The 26657-nt window shown below is 41.1% G+C and overlaps 1 protein-coding gene across 2 annotated transcripts in view; it reads left to right on the forward strand.

Moving 5' to 3' along the window:
- PDZRN3 (PDZ domain containing ring finger 3) overlaps positions 1 to 26657 on the forward strand; it is a 129844-nt gene that overhangs the window by 83977 nt on the left and 19210 nt on the right. Inside the window, exon 1 of one of the 2 annotated variants that reach the window (XM_018068345.2) lies at positions 14540 to 14717. The exons of the other annotated variant lie outside the window; for it this stretch is intronic. Coding sequence (XP_017923834.1) covers positions 14649 to 14717 — 69 coding nt within the window. The 5' untranslated portion in view covers positions 14540 to 14648. Of the gene's footprint in view, positions 1 to 14539; positions 14718 to 26657 lie in introns of those variants that run through there. 2 annotated transcript variants of the gene reach the window in all.

Raw genomic sequence — 26657 nt, forward strand, 5'->3', positions numbered from 1 at the left:
TGCTGTATTACACCTTTCCAAGGACACACACTACTTTGAAAAATTATTCCATTATTTTGAAATTAGATAAGCTCATGAATACTGCAGGTCTAGCTGTTACACTTTGTAATTTTAAGCGTCAGAGTGGCAGAGAGAAAGGAAATCATTTAGAAGCAGAGACCTGGAAAACAGCTTTAAGAAGCTTGTGTGTGTTCACCAATGTAAGGACAAACAGAGCCCTAAACCATGAAATTAGCACTGACTGAGAAACTCCACAGAAAAAGATCCCTGAACTTGATCTTTAAGGAAATCAATTAGCTATGACACTAATGTTGCACACCAGGGCTTTGCACTGTGCTCCAACTTGGTGAGAGTTTCTATTTCATAAATTCCTTTAACCAGCCTGATTAGCACTTCTAAGAGAGGCTCAGCTGTAAGAAAAGTCCGTGAGTAGGTGTGAGAAAGAAAAGGTCTGACGGCACCATTGCCCCTGTGTATTTACAACACAGCAGGGAAAGTTGGTCTATTAATAGTATTTACATTTGTTATTTGGTAAATAGCAAACTATTATTGGACAATTATAGTAAAGGTCAAGAGCCACTTTCTTTTTTTTTTCCCTTTCAGAATCATGCTTATTCTATGTTTAGCTCCAGTTAAAAAAATGCTTTTCATAAAGTAATATAGTGCAGCATCATTTGAATGTATCAGAGCTTATGACACAGGCTTAATTTAATGGTAAAAGATAAGAATTTTCTGTGTGCTGTTTGCTCAGGTGTCCTTAATAACATCCTGCTCCAGCTTTCACATGGCTTTGTTATAAAAATAATAATAATAAGGATTCATACAATGTAGCTTTTTTCATATAAATATTGTCCAAGTGACAATAGATGTTTATAATCAGCTCCAGCAGCAGCCAGCAAACACACTGCTGGTGTGTTGTTGCTGGGGGTGCACAGGGCTGCAGGAAATGAAAACAAGTTCAGAAGGAGGAAAGATTAAATACAATCAATCCATCACGGCACAATAATAACGGGCTCGCAGGGTTTTAATGGACTAAATAGTGTAATGTGTTTGGTTTGGGAACCGCAGAGTTTAATCAAGTATTTTTAAATTTTTTAAACAGGAAATGGCCTTTTCTGCAAAGGATATACACATTTGCAGTGCATAAATCAGCTCCTGAGTCCCAGGATCCTGATCTCATGGTCTTTACATGCAATTAACTTTAACTCTCTTTCTGAGGGAGCGCCCGGTCATTCCGGCAGTGGAAGGTGATGTGATGAGTTGTCGCTGTTGTTTTTCCATCATTTTGTTCCATTCCTGCTCCTGCCTCTGTGCTGCTCTCCCAAAGCACTTTCAGGCTGTGCATTAGGCACGTACCCCATCCCAGGGTGACCTCAGGTAATGGGGTGCCCCCTGAACATCCCAGTGATGGCACAGCCGTTCTCCACCCAGATCTGCACCGTGTCCCAGGCAGACAGACCCCACCCCAGACACCACTTACAGCCTCACCTTTAAGCTCTAACCCTTTCCCAAAGTATGACTGTGTTTTGTTTAAGCCCAGCTTTCTCAGTCTGTGTCTGGTTTAAGCCCAGCCTGCACAGTCTGTGTTCCACAGCCCTGCACAGGTATTCCCAGCCCGGCTGCTGGGAAAGGGATCAGGGAGGCTCCCATTTAGAGGGCTGGGCCCAGTATGGGGTTTATTTAACACTGTACAAATGTCAGGTTTATTTAACACTGCACAGGTTTCAGGCAGGACAGCATGTAGATATGACAGCTGTCTTTTAAATTATGCAGAAGAACAAGCTGAGGATAAATAACACTGAGCAGTGGCTTGTTAAATGGATCTATTGAATACAGCAATGGCTATTCCTTCAAAAAACCCGTGGCATCATTTTGCAATAAAATCAGGTAAAATTGAGGGTGCATGTACTTTCTGACATGCTTGCTAGATATGATGATATAAACACATATTGCCAATGTAAAATATGCACACACGCTCACAAACATATATCTCTCATCTGAGATCACCAATAACTTATCCTTTGCCAAAATGAGATGGAAAATTGACAAAACATGTATAGTTAATATACCCACTCACAGACTACTTTTGAGAAATCTAGTTCATGCATTATACATTAAGCAACTGCACATGCATTGACAGATATTATGATGATGGAGGTGCCCATCTTGTCAAAATGTAGGGGACACATTAAAGCACCACTGAACGACACCAGAACTGGGAACCTTGAAGGAAAGCTCAGCCAGAAGCTGAAAGGAGTGCTGGGAATGCCATTCCCTCCAAAAAAAAATCAGATGCCTCTGAATGTAACCTGAGTGCAAATCCCCCAGTTTACAAGTAGAGGATCCCCACAGACTATTGCCCCTGCTACCTCCTGCACAAGAAATATTTCCAATATTAAAGCTTGAGTCCAGGAAAGTCTCGTTATCCAAAGTTGTTTTTTTTCCCTTTATAATTAAAAACTAAATGTTACCGTGAGGAAGAAAATACGAATTCAGAGACAGCAAATGTTTGAAACATTTTCAAGTAAACACTAAAACTAAATGGAAAATGTTTGAAACAAATGTTCTTGTTTAAGTTATGGGAAAGGTCTTCTGAAGCATTAATTAAGGAAGACATGCTAGATACAGGGAAGTGCTCATGACTGTGCCTGTGATATTGTATGGACAAATACTGGAAAATACTAAAAAAGGCAAAGTTGTCTTCTGCTCCTTTAAAGTAGATTTTAAGTCGAGCATGTTCTACTTTAACACTCTCAGGTGAAGGATTTGTGTGAAACTGCACGTGAACAAGACACTGCTCTGCTGAAGTGCTTGACAGAAATGCAAAATAAGCCAACAAATTACTGGAGAAAAACAATCTAGCTGGGAATACAGAATTGCTGTGATTCCAGGCTCTTGTTCCCTAATTAGGTAAATACCAATGTAAATAGACAGCTTCGTGTAGACATTTTTCACAATAAAAATTATAACCTGTTTGAATAGATTTAATAAAAAGTATAGCAGGGAAACAGATACACATTAATATCCCCCCAAAATCTGGAGAATTTTATGATTTTTAAACACAGGAAATGCATTAAATCTGCATCCATGGGTGGGAGCATTTGACCTGTTAAAACTGTTACTTTAGATTGCAACCTTCTTTGGCATCTTTTATGTTTTTTCCATTGGAATTTGTTTGCTGTTCATGTGCTTTAGTCCTGTCTTGTGTGGTATCATGCCACCATGACCAAAGTGACAGACTTTTGTCTCTGCTGGATTAATCAGTGTGTTCTTTGATCCATAACATATGCTCCTGGTAGACATTTAGCGTCAACATATTCAAGATTTGTGGTCTGGCAGCTCGGTGCCTGATGTTAACCCAGCTGATAGACACTTTAGAGTATTTAATTTTATCTTTTTTTCTTTAATGGACCCTGCCTTTCATCCATAATAGAGCTTAAACAACAGAGAATATGTGGTGTTAAATATTTGGGTTGATAGCTTTACTTGGAGATAATTTTTTTTGGGGGTGGGGAGGGAGCAGTGAGAGGCTGCCCAGACAAATACCAGCTCTCCACAGGCACAGCTTGTATGTTTTGATGCACATTTTAGGCACAGGGTTTGTGTGTTCATGGTCAGGGAAGAGGACATGAGCTCCACAGCACCAGTTCTGATGTCCCAGGTGTCTGTCCAGGACCTTGCTGTGCTGTTCCAGGGACATGGCCAGGCACCACAGCGGATGGAAAACCAGGGGCAATTAGCTCAGTTGCCAAAAACTGGGCTGCTGTGACTTAATCGTGAGAGGACTTTGTGGTGAGAACCCAAACTCTGTCTGCTGGGATGAAGCTTTATTTCCTCAGGGTGCTGTGTCAAACTGTAAAAAGTTACATCAGAGGAAAGTGGCAAAGGGCAGGGAAAAGAACAGAAAAAATAGGGGGTAACCCAAGATATTTTTCCTTTAGTGTATCAATTAAATAAAGGACATCAATTAATGAGATTCAAAGTGTTTAATTATTTTTCATTGAGAAGTATAGCATGTGATTTATGGCTCAGCTACTCCTTTACTGATCATGCTGCTGTAAAGGGCTACATAATATATGGCTTTCTACTATGTCATGCACGGCTAGAAATGGCAAGTATAAAATGGGATTAACTGCCCTAAAAATAGTCTGGGCTTAAAATTACTTATACAAGGCTGATGTCAAAACTCCCTTTGAGTTCAGAGGATGCTGAATTACCTCCTCATCCCCACCTTCTACTGCACACAGGCACATCTCTGTCCATGGCAGATCTGTACTGGGCCCCAAAATAGAATGTGTAATACAGAGCAGAGAGGATTTTTATTATATTTTTTAAAGCATTGCCCTGCCATAAAGAATTAAACAGAAAATGAATGGGGAAACCAAATGTCAGCTGCTCCCTTAGACTTCAAGGTTCAGGAAACTGCTTAGTGGGAGTAGGAAGAGACTGGCAGGCTGAAATGTAAGAGAATAATTGCATTATAAGAAGATTATGGAAGATTATTTTTCTTGTGGGCCCCAGATTTCTACAAAAACAATCCTGAATTGCATCCTGCGTGGCAGAATGAATTCCCTCAGTCCTCCCAAAGACAGGGGTTTATTAACTGCCTATCCTTCTGGTGTGCCAAATTAAAAATGGGCTCATATTGCTAAAGGTTCCATGCATCTTCCCCTCCTTTGACAACGTGGAGCTTAATGTGATTAACAGTGTGGCAGCTCGTAGGAAGGAGAAAAATAATTGGTTTTTTTTCAATATACAGCCCCCCTAATAATTCAGAAATCAATATGGATCCCCGGAGAGTTCCCCCAGCAGAGGTTTGGGGAGCAGGGTGGCCTTGCCTTCATTTCCCTGTCAATGTGCCGCTCCCACAGCCCTGCATGGCCTGGCTTTTTGTTCTGATGTTTAACTATAACCACTGGGACTGGAATCACAGCTCCTCGTGGCCCAGGATGAATATTAATAAGACACTGGGCCATGGAGTTCCTCACTGATTTTGACAGTTTAAAGGATCAGTTAGTTAATTAGAAGATGACATGGCACATCGCATCCCTTGGCTCCATCCTGCCTTCTGTCTCCTCTTTTCACTTTCATTTTTGACATGTTAGATTACATCATTACTTGTAGTTTCACTTGTTAGCCACACCATGAGATGAGACTATTTTAGGCTGTAATTATTGTGATTTCTCTCCTCCGCTAAGAACATGAAACTCAAAGAAAACAGACAGCAACTTGAATTTCAAAGACTTAAGGATACATGCCTGGTGGTTTATAACATTCTAACTGCAGCCAATAAACAGAAAAAAAATTTAAGTAGGACAGAAAATTGTGTTGATTGTCATACTGGCAACCAATCTAGTATCTTAAGTAGGCACCCCCATCGTCTGGGCTTTATCTGTGAGTTAATTAATGTTCTCATAGGTGTATTTCTCAGAAATCTTGAGTCTCTTCCCCTCCAGCCATGAACTGATTGTGCCTCTAGACATTTACATGCAGTCCAGTACATTCATTCATTGCACTATCCAAAACAAAATCTGAGTTTTCTATCATCACTGTAGTCACAACAGACAAAAATAATTTGGATAGAAAGCACAGCACTGCAACAGCCCCCTTGTTTGGGGGAACCACAGAGGAGAACAAGGATAGACAGGGAATAAGAAATGCTATTGAAATCTTTTTTCTCATCTACAACTGATATCCCAAAATAGACAACCCACAACTCAAACCATAAAAATTTAAAATGAGCTGCAAACACCATAAATCATACAAACCTTCAAGTTCTGCATCCCAGTGCCATGCTGCAGTCAGCCATCAGGACAAAAATTCTGGACACGTAATATAACTTTGGAAGAACAAAAACCACTTATTTTGTGTATTACCAGAAAATCTCATTAATTAATAATTGTCTTGTAAGTTACATTCTGCCTGTAACATTCTTATGAAGCACATTGGTCCATTCCTGCAGAGAAATGCAGAAAAACACGAGTCTGCAGGAAAACTGGAATGCAGTTTCTGGACAGGGAAAAAACCTACAACTCTGGGACTTCACTAGAAGTGACAAAATTAGTGGGTGAATGTGCCTTCAGATAGGAATTATCCTTTCTGGGTTATTATTGGTGTTCATCACAGTGTCTGATTGCCTGTGCACTTTGACATTTCTTTTATCAAGTGTATTTGTGTATTCATTTCAATGCTACTTGATCAATACTGGTTATTAGAATGTGTATTTTGAGGGAAGAAATTGCAGAGGAATTACAGCTACATGATAACTCGATGCACTCAGCCAATGCAATAACCTGTGTAGCTAATTTACTTTTTTCATTAAGGTAAACATGTCACCTCCCCTTGATTCACAGGGATTCTCAAAAATACAATGCTAATAACAGGTGGCAATCACTTCCATTGCCATTGAGGATAAAGCTGGGAAATGTGACCTGGAAAAGGAACAAAGCTGGGAGTTGTGTGCCCTCCAACAGCTGCTAACAGTTGGATTTGAGGATCTTAGAGGTCTTTTCCAAGCTATGATCCTGTGACTTTACTCATTGAACTAGAATTTGTGTTAAAGATGAGCTAAGTAAGGCATGAAAAGTGTCCTTCTTAAGGGGGATTAATGCCTTAGAGTGTCTTTTATCCAATCAATGTTATTGCAAAAGGATTGATTTTATAATGAAACAAGATGAACCAGCATCGCTGCAATTCCAGAGGCTGCTGAGATTATATTGTAAAGAGCATAAATGGAAACCAAATATGATTCCATATTGTCAGTGTATGTCACATACTAAACAACAGAAACCTGGACACCAGAGCACTGGTGGGACCTGAGCCACCTCCTGTATCCTCCTGGAGTTTCAAAATTACATCATAGGAGAGCACAGGCGAATTCACAGCACAAGCACAGCCTGGCTCTGGGATTGCAAACCACTCAGAGTCCCCATGTCCCCCTGTTTCTCCTCTCCTACCCCTCACACCTGACGTATTTTTACATTTTGCTGCAGCAGAGACAGCGGCAGCTGCACGTTCCCAGCGGGGTCCTGCGGTCACTGCTGTCCCCTCTGTGTGCCCACTGTGGAATTAATCACACAGACCAGCTCTGGAGCTAATGCCAGTCTCCTTCAGTGGAAATACATCTTTCCCAGCTTCAAAGGCAGAAATGAACACTTACATTTCCTTTGTTCCTAAAAGGCTCGAGTCCCATTTCATTCAAGGTCTGCTCATCTCCTGGGTCTTTCCTGCATAGGAGCTCTAGCTGAGAATTAGCAATCAGATCCCTCACTGTCCACCTGAACCTAGAAAGGAAGACAAAGGCAAACATATAAGCAACTCCTTTCATTTTGACTGCCATATACCATTAATACTTAATATTCCCACTTACCCTATTCATCAGATGGTTAATATAAAACCTAATGAACCATAGATGGCATTCCTGTTTTGCTCTGTTTCCAGTCAAGTGTGGAGTAGTAAAAACTGAGAAATGAAAGTTTAATACCTTTTCAAATAGAAAGGGCTTAGAATTCTTAATATGAACACAGTAGCTAAAATACAGAAGTGAGTGAAGAGTGTGATCCTTAGCAGGTCTTGGCAGTTTCTAGCCATAGATTATTAAGCATTTTTCAGCTGACCCTAAGGGGAGTTCATCTGGACACATTAAGGTCAGAGACTAGAAGCATTTGGACACAGTCAAATGGATTTTACACCTTTGTATCTCTCTGACATTACTGTTTTGCTTCAGCAAACTGCCTAATATCAGATATATCCTACTGGGCACCTTTCTAAATCACTTCAATTTTCTTTGTCCCTGGGCTACAGTTATATGATCAGGAGCCAAAGCTATCACAGACTATGATATACTATTTTACTCGCTCGTTTGTGTTAGAATGAACTTTATTAGCTTTTTGGCACATGTCTATCAGTTTTAAAGATTAAGTATTATGTCAATAGTTTTTATGCAGCATTCAAGTACACCTAGTCATTTCGCTGCTCTGAGATTATTAGAAGTGTATTATCACTTTTACAGAAAACATTCTAATTTTCAAATGAACCATCACTCAGAGCAGCCTTTGCTTACCAATACTGTCCCTCTAAACTGATATTTAAGAGCAAAATCAAAATGGGGATTGATGCTCTGTAAGTAATTTTAGATTTGAGAGTATGTGAGCCTCATAAAGACAAATGTATAACTAAGATTTAACTCCAGAGTCCCGTGCTTTCATTATCCACTTTCTTCCTTTAAATGTTCTTAGTTTGCTATTGTATATTCTTGTAACTGCTAACAATTACCACAGCACTTTTACCATGTAGAAACTGATAATTTGTGCAAACTGAAATTTGTCATTCTTCTTAAATAGAAGCTGTCCAGTCAAATAACCTGTAAAATTTACAGAGATGAGCCTGGCTGCTCCAGCATCAAAACCAGGAAGTCAAAGATGCTTTTTTTGCGAGGCAGCTGAGGTTTCAGCTGCCTTGGAAGGAGCTTTTAGAGCACAAATCCAGCCTATAATCAATTTTCTCATTTCCTTGCCAGTCTTCCGTACTTTTGGTTTTGTGGTTTGTAGAGGCTGCCTGCATTGTGTCACAAACAGGAAAATGGACGAGGACAGCCAGGGATTTGAGCTAAAGAGCTGAAGAGTGTGATGTGGCCCCAGGTCCCTCGGTTGGGCATTGCTGGGCTTGGTGTGTCACAGCTGGCAGATGGGGCTTTGGAGCTGGTGATGCTCAGGTGAAAGAGCACTCCCTTCTTGATTAGTTCATTCCCTGGCCTCAGCAGCTAAAACCCTCTTTCACCCACTTCCATCACAGTGTCATCACCGTAAACCCAGCGTGTGCATCCTCAGGTTCAGGGATCACCTTTTGTCTTCATCTTTGACCAGGACCTCTTGGCACTGCTGTAATCAACACCCAGAGGGGCAGCCCACGGGAGGAGGAGTTTCGTGGTCCACAGGTCAGCTCTCAGCGTCCTGATTCTCCCCATCAGAAGGTCTCAGTGGCATATTAAACAGTTATTTACCCTATTCTGACCTCATCGTTCTGCTTCATGAAAGACTGAATTAACACAATAGCTTTCTCCTGTCTGCTGGCCTTGCAGTGGTGGTGCTCTGATGCTCCTGAAATATCACTGTCTTTCTCAAGTGGCATAAATTAAAGAGACACCAGACTCCTTAAAGAGCTTCGAGGACAGAACAGTTCCTTCGGCAGTTTAACAATAAGTATCATTTCATTTAAGTCACTTCTGAGGATTGGAACTCTTTCAGAGATGCTAAGTGGAGCAAATAAGGATCTCAAGACTTAGACATTAACTGATGGGAATAAAGCCAAAGTTTTACATTTGCTTTCACATCCTCCCTTGTGGTATGTTTTAGTTTAAATATTTTGGCTCAGTCTTGGAGCTTCCAATGCATAGGCAGATTGCTATGCCCACATGCAAAAAAAAAAAAAACCCACCAGAACTGAGATCTTTTTGCTGTTATATTTAGAGTATGTATTTAATTATTGTGCCTGCACAATGCTATAGAAAATCCTGGTTTGGTTTCACATATTAAACAAAGGACTTTTCAGAAGGGTATTTTTAAATTAGATCCACACTAATTACATGTATTATTAAGAACCCGATGCTTCAGAGCTATCAGTGGGTTGTATTATTGAACATTTGCAAACAAACACAGGGAAACAGAACTCACTGTGAACACATTCCCAACAGAGGCACTCGAGCTATAATTAAAAAGCATCTTCACACACTCTGAAAAATCCCAGATATTTAAGTTTAAAATACAGTTGTGTAACACAGTTTTCTTTTGCACCACTCTATGTAACCATATTCTGTACAGTTCCCTGACTTCTGTTTATTTTACACACCAATGCAAGAATTATTTATAAAGTCACAGCTGTTCTCCTTCCTAGCTTTTGTTTCTCACAAGTCTTAAATATTTGTAAAAACAAGAAAAGTAATTAAAGTATTGATACATTAAGCAAACATTTCCCATTTCGCACTGCTTAAATAGGGATCATTTGTTTAAACAGAACCTGCTAAGGATATGTACAAAAATATGATGTCAAATAGTTACTACGTACTAGGAAAGCCAGCTTGCATTTAAAGAAACAAAACAAACAATGCCAAGCCATCAGGGGTATCACAGGAGCCTCTCCAGCACCAGGAACTCCCAGCACCGAGGGGTTGGTGTTTGGCCAGGTCTGTGCAGGAGCTGTGAGCCATCTGCTCCTCGCACAAAGGACACGAGTTTATTCTTGCTGGTGGGAACTGCTGTCCGAGAGCCAACCCTTGGCAGCGTCAGCCCCCAGCCTTGAAAAGCTGGCAGCCAGTGCTTTTTAGCCTTTGAGTTCCCTAATAATGATCCCCTCCAGGGTGCAGGTCCCTCATGAGTGCTTTATTCCCCTCTTTATTCTGGTTCACCATCCCGTGCAGACGGGCAGGACACTTGAAGTGCGTCGGTCTCCCGTGGATTCCCCCCTTACCTGCCAGCACCTGGTAGGCTTAATCATGGAATAAATCAAACATTTAAACCTCAGAATTCATATTAGGTTTGTAGTTGCAAGCCGAGAGATTGTAAATTGCAACTAAGACAGATAGAAAAAGCAAAACCAGCCTGTGGTCTGTGGCAGGATTCTTTCCTCACTGTCACCCATCCTCTGTCCAGGACCTCCAGCTTCCCAGGGGTGAGAGCAGCACCCTCCCGGTTGTGGTGGCCCATGCAGTCTGGTTGCTTCCCACCTTTGGAATTAGCTTTTGGACACAAAAGCAAATGTCTGATGGTCTAGCCAGGTATCTTAGTAAAAGGGATTTTGCAGACTTGGTCACATGCAGCCAGTGGGGGAGCGAGTAATCTAGATAAATGCTAATGAAAGCTCTTGCTGGCACCTTGTGTATTCAAAGGCTATTTCCCATTGTTCCCAGTCAGCTGGCTCGCTGACTTCCCATTCAGCCTGGATTGCTCAGATTCAGCTGGGACCACTCTGACATTCACATTACACGTGATATAAGCCATCCACTCCCGTACATTTTGTTAAGCTCATTATCTGTGGCACACGGGCGAGACCACACATGACACGTTGTTAACGCAGATGACAGATCCCGTAACGAGCTGCCTTATCTGGACACGCCAAAGGAAGCCAGTTAACCTGCACCAGGTACAGCAGGCACTGAGGAGGGTTCCTGTAGGGCACCAGGCTTTTCTTAATATATGTGTTATAGAACAAGTGTAGCCTCACAGTTGGCATCCACTCCATCCCGGGCAGCTCCCGTGGCTCTTCCTGCCTGTCTGGGTCCAGCAGTGAGGAGCACTGAGAACATCTCTTTGTTCTTGATATCAGTCCTCCAACCTCACAAAAAGCAATTAGAGAACAGAGCTGGCCTCATCAGACCTTCTGGCATCACCCACTGAACTCATTTATCACGGAAGAAGCCTCATAGGAATTTAAAACTGAAAACTTGCACCAATTTTGTGCTGAGAACATGCAAACTGCAGCAGCTTAGAGGCTGACCAAATTTAGCAGATTTCACAGGGACAATGCAGAGCATCCCAGTGCCAAACTTCAAATCCTTGTTTCATATTATGTTGATACTAAAACCCTCTCGAAGAAAACATATCCAGAATTTCTTAACATGGGCAAACAACATTTTTTTTTTCCCTGTAATCTTACTCTTGGAAATGACTGAAACACTTGGCCTCAAACATACCATTAAAGGCAAAAATCAGCACTGGACAATGCCCAGAACACAAGTTTGCAGCCCAAATGTTTAAAGTTTGGCAAAATACTGTGAAAGCTGGTCTCTGTTAACCTGAGGCAGTGCTACCATTTTTGCCTGTGAGACGAATAGGGAAATACGAATTAGGTTTCAATAATGGAAACCATCTCCAATGAGATGAGCACTGACCTGGCTGCCAGAGCAGTTTATTCACCAGAGCAACAGTTCCACAAAACCACCAGCCCCGCTGAGCCAGGCTTTGCTGCTGAGCACCACACTGGGGCTGTGTCAGCTGAAGAATCCGAAACATCACATTTATGGGACCCTCCACTTGTACATCAAAACAAGCCTTCTGCTGGGCTTGCTCTCCTGGCCTGATTTAGGGATTATCTCTTGGAATCGGATGAAACATTATCTCGTGCTGTCTATCATGTTGCTATAGGGAAATAACAAATAGGTGCGTTTCCGATGAAAATGGAAATTAAATATCCTGCATGTTTCTTTCTGGTTTCTTTCTAAGCCGACCCAGCTGCGTGCTGTTCCTAAAAAAAAAAAAAATCCTGATTGACCTCAGCCACCTGAGTAGAACAATAACATTTAAACAGCATCTAGTATTCAAGAAGAAACTTAATTGCATTTAAAAAAAAAAAATCATGGACAACATCTTTGGAAGTTTTACCTTAAGTTGCTTAATTAAATTACATAACCAAAAAATTATCTAATCAAAGCCATAAACTTTTTTACAATTTCCATGGAGTCTTTTTTTTATTTAATTCAGTTATCATTGTCATCTTTTTTCTGCTCTTAGGGAACCCTAGTTCCCTCATGCAAAAACTTTTCCAGTTGTTCAAGATCCACAGTCACTGGCTGTCAACCAACTTTGGAAAAGCTGTTCTATGTGACTGGCATATCTAACCAGGGATAGCCTGAATCATTCCTCAGCCTAGAGAGCAGGGCTAAGGTCCAGACTACCTCTGCCTTGCTCTAAACTTGCAAGTTTTGCCACCATCACAGCAGTGGAGACACATCAGGGAGACACCACGGTCACAGCACAGGGATGGAGTCCCTGCCTGCTTTCATTTCAGGAGTTTGGCAGGGATTTCAATCATGGATGGAGTTGGAAGGGACCTCTGGAGATTATCCAGTCCAACCCCCCTGCCAGGGTTGCACAGGTTCACATCCAGGGGGTTTCTGAATATCCCCAGAGAAGGAGGCTTCACAATCTCTCTGGGCAGCCCATTCCAGGGCTCTGTGACCCTCAAAGTAAAGAAATTCCTCCTCAAATTCAGATAGAACTCCTCATGTTTCAGTTTGTGCCCTGTCACTGGGCACCACTGAAATGAGGTCTCCTTTCTTTCTTTTCCTGTAGGAAGGCAGATTTTGCCAGCAAAATAAAGTCTCAGAGTGAAGGGACCCCTTCTTGTCAGTGTCTCTTTACTGAAGTTGTGCTAAAACCTGTCCAGCATCAACTGCACTGCAGTAACTTTACATTTTAATGCACGCTGTGGGTCAGTACAAAAGTAGTAAGAGCTGAGTATCCTACAAGATACCTACAGCAAGCACCTGTGTGCAGAGTTGGGACAGAAAAGATGATCCTTGCACAACAATTTCCATTGTGATCCACAGAAACTCACTAAGCAAATGCTCAGAAACCAGTTGGGAAACCACAGCACAAGATCCAGATTCTGCCTGGGTTGGAATGGCAACTTTGGTCTCATTCCTGACTATTCTGTCATTTTCTTTATAGCAGAATGAATGGAAATAAGGTTATAAAATTGCACACCCTCTGAATGCCTAAACAACTGGGAAAATTATGGTCAATCCACACTCATAACACAGGGCAGTGTTTCCCACAGACTGGAAAATATCCATAAAGCCTGTGACTTAGGAGTACTTTTCTAGCTCATTGGGCAGTTCACTGATGTTTTATCCTTTACATCTAAGGCACAGGTTTAATGTGGATCTAAGCACTCAAATGCTGAGCAGCCATAAATGCCATGCTTATTTTATTGTATGTATTTTTATAATGTCATAAAGTTTATATTTTTAATATAGCAAAGAATATGTGAACCTGTCATTTGCACCATTCAAATACACGATGACAGTCAGGAGTATAGATGGCCATTTTTCACTTGGAAATACATATTAATCCAAAGCTAATCTATATTAATACAAAGCATTCTTTTTTGTTGTTTGTTTGTTTGTTTCCTAAATCCACATATATTCTCATATATCTTCTTTGCTTTATAGCCAGGTCCTAAGGCTGTATATAGGCTTTCAGGGACAGAGATGCCTTTCTCTTTTGTGTTTGTTAAATGCCCAGTTCAATCAGCTCCTGCTGTAAAACCGAGGCTCACAGACAGCACCACAATCCGAGAGGGAAATAAATCCCACTGAGCATTTTCAACTTTGCCACGGCTGAGTTTTGTGCCGTGGCATTCATCTCGTTGTGCCTTCCATTTCAACTGCAGTTCTACCCTGCTTAAATATGGTAAGAATTATCCTGGGGGACCGTAGCAAGACGTAGCCGTGTTTATTTGTAATTGCTACAAAATGGTTTACAAAATTGTTAGTGTCCTTTATTACGCCTGCTACTGAAGCACTTGCCTGTTAATTAGAGAAATTTCAGCTGTCATAGCTGGCAATTATGGCTCCTGTATCACTGTCTGTTATGAATAGTCAATGAGGGCTGATTAATATGCATGAGTGGCACTATATAGCGTGTGCCTGGGCGCGGAGTGCGGCAGAGGGAGGGAGCAGGGGATGCAGGAGCTGCCGGGGAAGGAGGAGAGAGCAAAGCAGGAGAGCTCTGCAGCCCCCGGAGCGACACCCCCGAGCCGTGCTGGGGTCCGGCCGCCTCACCTGGGGGTCCCGAGGATACCTGATGTGTGCCGGCTGACAGACACCGCCCGGGGCCAGCGGGAGGAGTGTTTCTGCCGCTTTTGATTTAAACATGGGATGCAGTTTGTGCACTCTGCAGAAGCAGGAAGAGCAGTACAAGTTGCTGTATGAAGTTTGTCAGGTAAAGAGCTACATTTCGTTTCTCTTTTAGGCTTGTGAGCGCTGTTGTTGGCAGGGAAGCTGGAATACCAAAAACTGCTGGTGAAAGTGGAAATGAGAGGGGGTTTGCCTTATTTGATATGTGTGTGTGATAATGATTATGTTTTTAGGATGTACCTTCCCATTTACACTTGCAGAGCATCAGAGATTTAAACGCAGCTGTTATACATCAAACTTTTTACAAAACTTTCAGCACAAAAGAAGACTCTTGCTCATTTCTCCAGTGTATATTAGGTAAAATTTCTTGACAAGGATCGTGCCGTGGTCACACACTGTTTACACAAGTTAGGAAAGATGCACAGGGAATGTTTTGTACCTGTTTATAAGTACCTGCAGCCACTTGTTTCTGTGCAGTGCATTCACTAATGCTCAGTCTGGTCTGTAAGTGCTTGTTCCTGTCAGTTTAAGTCTAGTTGTTGTGGGTTTTGCACCTTGTTGTGTAAAATTACGAGTTAACAGACACTTAAATTTGACAGCTGGTTAAAACTACTGCCCTACAGACTCTTACACACCAAATTAGTCATATTAAGCTTCTGAGAAGTTTTCTATAAATGTAATAACACATCAACCTCTATTACAAAACTGTTGTTCCTGCTTTTCCGTCTGCCTGCCTCTGAAATGTCTTACTCTGGCACATCTCAAGTATGATTTGGACTGAGAAAGTGGGATGGAACCATGCAAAGCCATGGCCAGGTGTTTCAGGATGTATTCCTGCAGAATATGAATCTTTGGAAATAGGCTTGTATACTCCTAGTTAACACTGAAAAGCTGAAGTGGGTTGTCTGTACAAAGGCTCTGGATGAACAGAAACTACCCAGGTCCTTTGAGCTATACTTGTACCCCCTTGCAATTCCTGAGGTGGTTTGGAGTAAGTGACAATTGCTGGGTGACATTCCCAGCGCTGCCGTGTTCCACGCTGCCGGCAGAGGGAATTGCTCAGCGATCCCGTGTCCTGCTGCCTTCCCACCTGCAGCTGATCCCAGATACTGATGGCACTGACAACAAAGTGAATAAAAGATGTGGTCTGTATGTTATGCTGGTAGGGAAGTGATTAAATTTTAACCACATAGTTCTGATCTAATTCTCGCTCGCTCGCCCAGGGGACGCTGACGCCTGGTGGAATAAAAAAAACTTGTGGGAGCAAATAGAAAGACATGTTGACTGTCATTTCTATTTATACCACCACACTTCCACTAAGCTGCTGTGCATGTGATAGTGGGAAGAATTTCAGAGAGACGTAATCAGATTTCTTGGCCCCTGTTCTGTGCTGAGCACTGGTCCCAGATGCTGCAGCAGCACACCTGGGGCCAGGGGTGGTTTGTGTGAATCCTCCACTCAGATCAAGCAGTGGTTGTGCTAATAATTCCTTATCCCCCAAAGTCACCAAGTTTTGGTGCAGTCTGGGTTTGAGGACTACCAGTGAGTCACATTCGGGAGTGCAACAACCAGGACAAAGTGAGACAGCAACAGATTCTGAACGTTGTGATTGTTTAGGAAACTTGCCCAATTTTTTTTGTGAAAGAAAGGTGACAGAGAACCTTTGCAACTTACTGACATCTCCCGACAGATGCAGGACAGCATTCTTTAAATACATGTCCTTAAATCAGCCCTAGGAACAGTCCCCCTGATATCTGAGATGTCTGAACTATCCGGTGCTGGCTGCAGGTGCAGATCCCTGGCAGGAGTTTGGACTTAGAAATCAACCTGCACAGTGCCCAGCGCTCCTGATTGACTTCAAGGATGGAAGTCCTCAGGGAACCACTGTTGGAATACCCTTAGTTTCTACAGAAGTGAAGGTGCATGTAATCCTGTAAAACTGGGATTTCCAACGTAGTAAAACTTGAATTCTTTAAGACTATAATCCCTGATTATTCTAAAATATAAATAACTGTGCAAACTTATTTTAACAGGACTACTTTGATTTCCCTGTTTCACAAGATAGGAGGGAGGGAATTCTATAGCTTATATTTATAGTTACAGTGACATATAATTATCTGGATGTGCTCTATATGTCCTCATGTAACCTACATATCAGAGCAATCACTTAAAATTTAACAGTGACAGAGATGAAGGATCATTGTCATTTAAAATTACAGAATATAGAACTTTTAAAATATGCCAACAGTAGAAAATGCCTCTTACAGTGCCTCCTTTTATTTTTTGTCATCCATGTAACCCTAATATCATGTGATAAGATGACATTGCCATTTAAGAAGTCTAAGTTAGACAAAATTTGCATAACTTGGTTTTAGGGAATATTGAGCATTATTACAAATAAATCCCCTTAGACTTTTTGTTTAAAAGTTCATGACTCCAAGATATAGGAATTCAGAAAACACTTGAAAGAATTAATAATAGTACATAATTTCACTTTCTCTGTTATTCCAAGAGCTTTAGTGTGGCTGGGAAATTAATGCTTCAAAAAAATTACAATTCCAGAAGGTCCGGTAGGGCTGGCTCTGTAAGTCCTCGTAACAGTGAGCACAAAGAGGATCAAATATACCAGGGCTCAGGCTTTATCCTTTCCTCATCCATAGATAATTTAAAGAGATCCTCTTCATTAAGGGCTTTGGCACATTGCCTACAATTTCTTTTTGGGCCGCTGTGAGCTTAATGATGCAGAACAATGGTCTTCCCTCTTGTTGAGCACTTACCTTATTGTACCTTTAATCACATAATAAAAACCAAATTAAGACACCTCGTCATTAAAGGCTGTTGTAGCTGTGCATATCAATGCTTTGTGGTACAAATACAAAGGGGACTGTGGCAGCTTGGAATCCTGATGCAGAACAGTCAATGTGCTCCTGGCACACTTGGGATGTGTATCCTGTCTTAGGTGTATCCCAGGTTTACTTCCTGGCTGCATGCAGCATAGGAAATGCAGTAATTATATGCTACTAGATTTTGGGTTTCGGGTTAAATGGAAATCTTCTTCAGAACATTTTAAAGATTGTGAAAACAGAGGGAGAAGGGGAAAGGAAGAAAATTGGGAGGATGTTTCACACCAGTTTTCCAACGTGCTTTTCTCAATGTCATCAGCTTCTACACAAACAATAACAGAAATAAGGGCTTTTCCCTTTGTAGGAAAATTCCAAGGGGACCCAAAAGTAACTTCCATTAGAGGAAACTTATTGCAGAAATAAGAGGATTGAGTCATCTGAGATAAAGTTCTTGTGTTTGTAAAATAAACTAAAAAAAATTTTTAAGCTCTCAATTTAAGTAACTTTCTCAGTACCTATTTCGCATTAAGCACATGCTACACATACTTTGGGAGGAAAGCACACAGCCAAATAATTTCCTAAATGAACACAGTATTTTATAGAATCATCACAGAATGGTTTGGGTTGGAAGGGACCTTAAAGATCATCTCGTTCCAACCCTCTGCTATGGTCAGGGACACCTTCCACTAGAAGAATTTCCAAGGATACAAACATAGAATTTTAAATCACAGATGACTCTAAACTGCATGGGCAACACTCAGAGCTTTTTCCTGGGATTTGAGATGATGGAGTTCATCCAGTTCTCGCACTGGGAAGATGTCATATAAACAACCCATCAAAACTGGCACTGCCAGCTCAGAAACCATGCAATAATTGAGTGTGGAGACTAATCCCTTCCTCCAGGCTGTCCCTCCAGAATAAGGACAGAAATGCTGGCAGGAAACAAGCTCATGTTGCCACTGCCCTTGGTTCAGATGAGCCGAGGTCAGAAGATTCCTGCTCTGTGATTGTTGAGCTGGCATCTTTCACAAATACTAAAGTTCATATATAAATAAACAGTTGTTGCAGTGACCTTTTAGCATTTCGGTAACTTGAAAGCCTCTCACATGTTCTTGGCCTGGCACAACCCTGGGACAAGTAAAAATGACAGTGCTGGTAAAAACAATAGTGGGCAGGCTGGATCTGTCTTTTAAACTAGACTGGGATGTGACGTGGCCAAGGTTATATAAGCACCAAGGTCAGATACAAATTGCTGTGCTAATGAGAGATCAGTGGTGATGAGGAACAAACCAACACTGTGTTCCACTGGCAGCTTCCAGCAGCATCACTTGCAAGGAGCCAGTTCTCCAGCAGAACTCACACAAAAACCAGTTGCACTGAGCTGATCACCCATGCAGTTTATTTCTCTATTAGAATTCCAATCACATGTTCAGACTTGCAAAAACAAGACTAAAGCAATCAATCGTTAAGAAAGTCTGATTCAAGGAAACAGTCTAACTAGACTTAAACCTACTGAGCAATGATGTTATCCTAAATCAGGGCCAAAATGAAGCTTGCCAAAATAAACATTCAGCTCAGGAAAAAAAAAAAAAAATTCTAATCAAAACTCTAAGATTTGGAAAACAGAAATAATTGCCTCTGTACATATGCTTTTCACACCCTCAAATTTAATTGGGCAGCCAGAGAATTAGTTGCTCTACATTTCAGTAGTTTTCCATGTTAAGACCAAAGTGGTTGTGCCAATTACAGGAAACTGCTCTACTTGAAATACAGTGTATGGCTTCAAGTGCTCTGTATGTGCAGCCTGTACTGCAGCTGAAATTAAGACTAGTGTTGAAGTTCTGTCACTTCACTACCATTGAACTTGACCTCAATAACAGTTGTGGACCTATCACACTTACTTCAAAGCAGGTATGTGTTTGCTTAAACAAGATGTTAATTCCAAGGGCTTTGTTCTAGACAGGGTTTTCTGCTGTTAAATTAGTTCAGCTGTAGAAAAACTCTGCTTGACAGACTGGAGACTCATAATCTTCAGAAAACTGCCCTTTAATGATCGTGGCGCCTGTCTGTGGCTCACAAGTCCCCTTTCCTAATTAGACATTTACCAGAAACTGGCAATTGAAATTTTCCTCATCACTTGATGATGAATAATGCAATGCCTCTGTTAGGATTTCTCTGGAAGATGCTCTTTATTGTAAAGTTAAAGGAATATTTTGGCCATTAAAGGAACATAAACAAGTGCCTAATGTCACCTGTGATATAAATGGATAATTTGACCTGCTCTGCACATGAAATATCTTACTGCTTCATAATCTTCCTAAATTCTATGGTGCCTTTCTTCTTTACATTGGGCAGATAAAATGCTTAGCCATAGCATGGATTTATTTGGATTTTTTTAGAAGTGATAAATGATTGAAGGGATGAGTTTTGTAGTGCTTTACACTTATACATCTGTTTAATCCTATGAAGCAGGTGGCAAGAAGTCACAAGGGAGAAGGCACCAGGGACGATCACTCTGGGCTTTACTGTCACATGTCAGACATGGGCTGGGAAAAAGGAAACATATGGAGTAATGAAAAAGTGCTGATTTGATAAATGTGCTTTGTTGTGTTGATTAATAATGAAACAAAAGGTCAGGTTTCATTTTCACTACGACAGAACACCTCTACAGTTACATGTACACCGGGATTGGTCCTTGCAGAGACTCAGTGGGTAAATGGGAGCAGATCCAGCTGACCCTCCTGAACTTGGTAACAAGTCAGGGATTTGACAGGCGAAGGGCAGAATAAATAATATCAAATATTTAAAGCATAAACTTTAAACCATACTGCAATATTCACTACTTTAGCCAGTGATTATTGAAGGAGAGCTTCCTGTTAATGCAGGGGCAAAAAGCCAGATGCCACCATCCAAAATATAAGTGGTCAGAATCATGGCAGTGTTTTCTTCCTTGTGTCCCTACAGTGATAATCCTGGACAGAGAGAGTGGGTGATTGGTCACGTTGTCCACTGGCACAGGAACTGGGCAGAACTGGGCATTTCATTTCATTTATAATTGCTGAAGTATCTCCTGGCTTTACACTGAGCCAGCACCTCAGCTGAGGTCTTGCCATATCTCAAACCTGCCATCAGATCCATCAGATGCCTTGGGAACACCTAGGAAGTCAGAGTTCTCTTCACAGAAAGAGTAACTGTGCACTCAGTGTAAAACCATGTTTGGCCTGTCCATTTTCAAGGATCATGTGCATTTACTCTGAGGAATGAGAGAATCACAGAATGCTCTGAGCTGGAAGGGACCCACAAGGAGGGAATGGGAGGATGGGCTCAAAAACTACAAGCAGTGAACAACAGTGCAGAAATGAGAATGCTGGGAATTAGAATGGCCTTAAACATGGTGTCTAGAAGATGCTTTCATGTGACCTCAGGCAGATCACTGACTTGTTCTGTGTTTCCTCTTCTCATCTGTACCATATTCCTTTTGTCTGTTTGCTTGGAGCACGTCTCCAGAGGCAGCACTGGCTTTTGTTGTGTGTTTGCATAGTCTGATATGCTACTGAAATAACTATTATTTGAAGGCCTGGTCTGTGCACCACCTTGTACTACTCTGATTTTAATTGAGGTATGGTGTTAAATGTTGCTCTACTGAACTATGTGAGCTGTAGGTGCTGGAAGGCCACAGGAGGGGAAAGTTCCTTCCAAATGTGTCTTTCTCTTAGACCATTCTCAAAGCACCCTCTTCATGGCACTGTGGGAGAAAGGGGCTGGTCTGTGGGGACTTCTGGTCTGATTCAGTACACCAACTGGTTTCTTATGTTACTCCAATTTAGCTTGAATCCATGTAACATTGCACCCTCAACTAAACAGATTAATTTTTTCATGCTGTTTACTGTCATGGTGTGTTATTTTAGGCATAGATATAGAATACACAGCTTTTTAACAAGTTCTCATTCATAAAAAATCTGTCATTTGCTGCACTAAATTAATCCCTAGAGGTAGGTTTTGGCCTCTTGGGAGGAGCACATGTGAGAAGGGTAAGAGCATTGCCTGAGGTGCCAGGCTGGAAGGGCAGTGTTAGAGGTGGGCAAAGCTACAGGATGTGAGAAATGGGGTAATTGCACTTGCTGAATCATAGTCATTAGTAATTCATGATTATTTATGGCTGTCATTTGTACCTCACTCAGAGATACCATTGATTGTCTCCCTCTGGGTCAAGCTGCTGAAATGGCAGAAAGAGTCATTTACAAGGGGAGGCCTGAAAACTTCTGTGTTTTAGATGGACCTGGGTTGTTAAACCATGGACAGATACACAAAAGATGGCTTTAAAACAGAAATATGGAAAAGTATTTCTGCCCTGCTGTAAAGTCATTTAACGTGATTAATACATATTTAAGAAAAAAGGGCTCCAACAAAACTTTGCTTTTAGAGAAAGTGCAAGAGTCTCAGAAGCCCCAGCACTGCTCTCAATGTGTTTTCATTGAAGCAAACGATAAAATTCCCTGTGGCTTTATTTTGAGTTGTGATCCACAGGAGCAAAGCCTGAGAACCCAAGAAAAAGCAGCACATTTTAGTATTCTGCAGACAGTACTAGTGCTGCCTTGTTAATACGTAAATGTGCTAATTACAAGCAAAATAAAAATTCCTTTATTTCCAGGGCCTTTCTCCCAAGATTTTCCATTTGCAAGTTAACGGTTTAGAGAACAAATGTATTCTGTGCTCTTAAGTAAAAGAATTTTTCCTTGGTCTTAACTATTTTGTCATGGATGGCTCACAAGGCAGAAGGGAAATGCACACACATGGAAACAGTCTATTACTAAACAATGTATTTCTGGGTTTTTGAAAGAGAGGGAGACTGTACATATGAGGGAAATAAAAGAGGGATTAAATGGAGCTGCAAGAAGAATTAACCTATATTTCGAACCTTCTTTCTCCAATTCCTGAGGAAAAGGGGGTTTAGAAAATAGGCTTTTTGCTGCTCTAGCTTCTGTAAAAATCTTTAAAGTTCTGCTGCTTTTTCTTAATATGCAGACTTCTTAAGAACTTGCTAAAGAAGTGAATCAGACCATAAAGAGTGTTTTAAATGGAGCACAGACGTCTGTAGTCTAACAGAACTAGCATTTTTATAGGGCACTTCCCAAGGATTTGCATGAATTTCTACAAAGAAAAGCTGCTTACTCATTCTTAAGCAAAAAAAAGTTTTTTCTCTGTGACATTTGTGAGGCATAGGAGAGCCAACAAGATGTACAATGCATACAAATGCTGTACATTCATGGCATTAAACTCATAGAAATCAGTCTAACTTGATGGAAGAAAATAATTTTCTTTTACTAGAACGTTTCTAGTTTCTTCTGTGTAGTACCAGCATCCAGCAAACACTATTTCAGCAAAAATCAAGTACTAAGTAGTTATAATTACGCTCAGTAAACTCATGCACAGGGATTTTCTGGCTTTCTCATTCTTTCAGTAACTACTTCTACCAGTGTCCAAAGTTACTTCAGCTGTATTATTGCAGATCCTGTTTGCTCCTTCCTGAATTCCTCACCTCCATTCACTGAGCATCCTCCCCTCATTCCCTTGTGCCAGTCCCTTCCTAGCACAGCCCTGTCCTGGTGCTCCTGCATCCCCTCTCCAGGCTCCCAGAGGCTCCTGCTTGTGCTCCTGCTCTCACTGCAAGTGGGAAAATGGGCATAAGTTCCAGGACAACCTTTCTTGTGTAAATAACCCAGGTGTGTAAGTTCTGCTGTCACAGGGAAAGAGAAAGAACCAATAGTGGGGTTTCCAGAAAATTTTCAGAAGGAAAACATAGTAAGAATTGGTGGGAACCAGGAGGGAATTTTGTCCTTGTAAACAAGTGACATATTTTGATGTACCTGAAAGCCTCTAATTTATGCCTGCCATTAAAAAGTGGCAATTAATTCGTCTTCTCTACCCTCCCGGAGAAATAAAACATGTAAATCACTTACCTTGCTCAATAATTAAACAGCAGCTATTGATAAAATGACATTTATGTAATAGCACAGCCGTGTACTATCTTGCCTCATACCTCAAATAAAAATAGGAGTGTGTTTTCTAGTAACAGAGAACAATTCTGTCAGCCCAGTCTTGGCTGCAAACTCCCATTGATTTCACAGGAGGTCCAGCCTTGTCCTCACAGCAGGAAGGCTGGAGGGCTCCAGCCTCCCAACCCTGTGCCAATTCTGACCTCAGGATGATTTGGCTGGAAATCTAACATCTAAACAGTGGCAGTTGGCTCAGGAATTGCTGGAGGATCCCAAACCTCTCCATATAGAATAATTGTAATGGTAATAGCACATATGTAAGGTATAAAACATGAGAAAATCTGTCCTTGCAAAAGGTATTTCGCTGTTACATACCCAGAATTAATAGAGGATGAGGGAGATGTCAACAGGAAGGATGCCAAATGCCTCACACAGCTCTGACACTGAGAGGAGCCGTTGTATATCCAATACCTTACACACTTGCAGCACCGGAAAATTGTATGGAAAGCCACGTCCTAGCAAAGCAGTGCAGATTCTTTACATGCCTAAAGAGACATGAGGGTTTTTCCTGGGTTTTTTTTCCTTTTCTCCTTTTTGACAAGGACATCACTGATCACAAATCATCACTGATGTGTTCATTCCCCCTTTTCAGTGGCCATGGCTACTGTGGCATCTGAAATGCCACTTAACATGTAGTTCCCAACTTGAGAGAGATTTGAGAACAGACTCAAGAAGGCACTTGGGTCTTCTCATCACTACATCCCACAATATCCTACTGCCCATATTCTTTTATCTCTGAGGTAGCACTCAAACATTTCCAGCCTTTGACATTCTTAGAAGTTGAATCTTAAAGTATGTTCACTCTGTATTTTCCACCTCATGTTTAGAGTTCAACAGTGAAGTCCATCTGCTGCATCCATTTGGGGTCAGATACAGCATATTGGTTATTTTCTTTTTTTTTCTTTTTATTAATTCCTGTCTCTTCTTCTCACTGTTTACTTCCTGGAGATAGCAATTAATGAGAGAGTTTAAGACACCATTTCCATGTATCTGTTTGGTGGGACCATCCATTTGGGTTTGTGTCTGTTCTACCTTCTTCCATCATCTCCTCTTCTCAAATACAAATATACAATCACATGCTACCTTAATTGACCATGACAGCATTTTCCATGCCAGTATCCCAGTTTGGCCATGCCAATGGAATGCCAATGGCACACTGCTCCCTAACATCTCGCTTTGCTGTTGGTGCATCTCCCAGTCAGAGCCTGAACTGAGGCTTTGCAAAGGCAAAACTCCCAGGCACTTTAGTGAGCATCAAATCAAGCTCAGGAGACTGTTTTATTTTTATTCCAAGTATTAAAGGAAAACTTCCAGGAGACACAAACCTCTCTGACAGGATTATGCTGTTTATGTATACATTTCTCATTGCCTTTGCAATGTAGATTTTAGTGGCATCCTCTCTGCAACCTGCTTGTGTGCAGAAGAATATAACATACAGTATTACTATAAATTAAAAATACTATAAATATTATTCTATTTCATAATCATTACATAGTTTCTATTTAAAAAGTGAAGTATACCTTCCTTATTTACTGTCTGGCCTTAATTCAGAGTATTTATCTCCATGTCTCATGCAGTGGCTAAACCTACTGTCTGGCTCCACCACAGATTTCATCAGGGTCAATTCAGCTCAGTTTTAAGTCCAGACACTGCAGTTTAACTACAGCTTTCTCCATATTCAGTATATTCCCAATGCTAAGAAGGTCCAAAAGCTAAGCATTTCACCATTTCAGACAAGTTAATTTATCCATCTTTTGTGCCATGAAAGATCCCATTGTCTCTGTCACATGGCATTTTCCTAAGAAATTATGCATATTTGTAGTTTTTGGCAGTCTTCTGAAGCATTCATATGCATGAATTTTTTTTTTTCTGTGTTATTTCAGATGTAACTATAAGGAAAAAAATTGCTGAGCACAATTCAGCAGCCTTAGGAATAAAGTCTACGAATATAAAGGCACCTTTTTTAACAAAGCAAGGCTGTACAGATATATTTACTGGCTTTTAAGCACTGGCAGTAATTGTTTGTCAATTGTGACAAATTTTCAATATAGAAAGCAAACATCTTAGTATCACCCATTTACTAGGCTCAGGATTAGCCACGAGTACTAACTGTACACAGACCCCAGAAATCAGACCATTGAGATGATCCCAGTATATTTTTCTTCCACGTGATTTTTCTGCTGCTACCTGGTACTTTTTCTAGACCAAAAAGCAATTTATCTCTGTTATACATAAGCAGACTTAAGAATTACTGATTTTTATTATCCAAATATTTAGCTCTCCCATCCTCATGTCCTTCAATGGAAAATTGTATTATTTGTGTGGTGGGATAGAAAATACTGAAAAAAAGTAATTACAAACTGTTCACTGCTCAGTATTTACCACATAATGTGGCAGTTACTGCAGGTTTTTAGGAGCCAGGTTCAGACAGTGTAATTCCCTGCTGTGAACCACTTTAAAGCATATTTTTGCATCATTGCATATTCCTCCATTGTTCCACATTCAGGATCTAAATGGTTAATAGTGATGTCCGTGCAGCCCATCAAGTCTTACTCTGTTAGTGCAGTTCTGACCACACCTCACAGGTCAGCAGCCACCAGTGGCCAAGGCTGCTGCTCACAACAGGAACCTACAGGGCTAAAAGGATTCCACTCAGCTGGAGTTTGGAATCAGTCTCTTGTAAGGGATCCATGGGCTGACCCCAAGACCATTCATCATGTGACAGCCACTGTCCAGAGAGCTGTTTGCCTGATATGATGTGGGTGCTACCAATTTTCATAGAATTACTAATTTTAGAGACAAAATCCCCAACCATATCTTAGCAGTGGGTTAAGAAACCCATAATAACAGGAGTTCAGTGAGCTATGCTTTCATTTTACTGTAACCATTGCCATCGTACCAAACCCATGATTTAAAATCGTATTCACATCAAATATAGATCTGCTTTTAGAGTTATTAATTTACCAACTAAAAGTCACAAACTTTTTCTACACAAGGTTCCCTTTGCAGAAGGAGAGGGTTTGCATTGAAATTTAGCTGGCTCTTCTCCCCAGTTCTAAAATCTGGTTCTGTGTCCTTCTGCCTGGCTGTGCAGCACTTCTTTTTCATGGCATTATCAGCCTGCAG

This window comes from Manacus vitellinus, unplaced genomic scaffold (genome assembly GCF_001715985.3).
Source record: "Manacus vitellinus isolate BGI_N305 unplaced genomic scaffold, ASM171598v3 scaffold_14_pilon, whole genome shotgun sequence".
In the NCBI taxonomy this organism is placed as follows: Eukaryota; Metazoa; Chordata; class Aves; order Passeriformes; family Pipridae; genus Manacus; species Manacus vitellinus.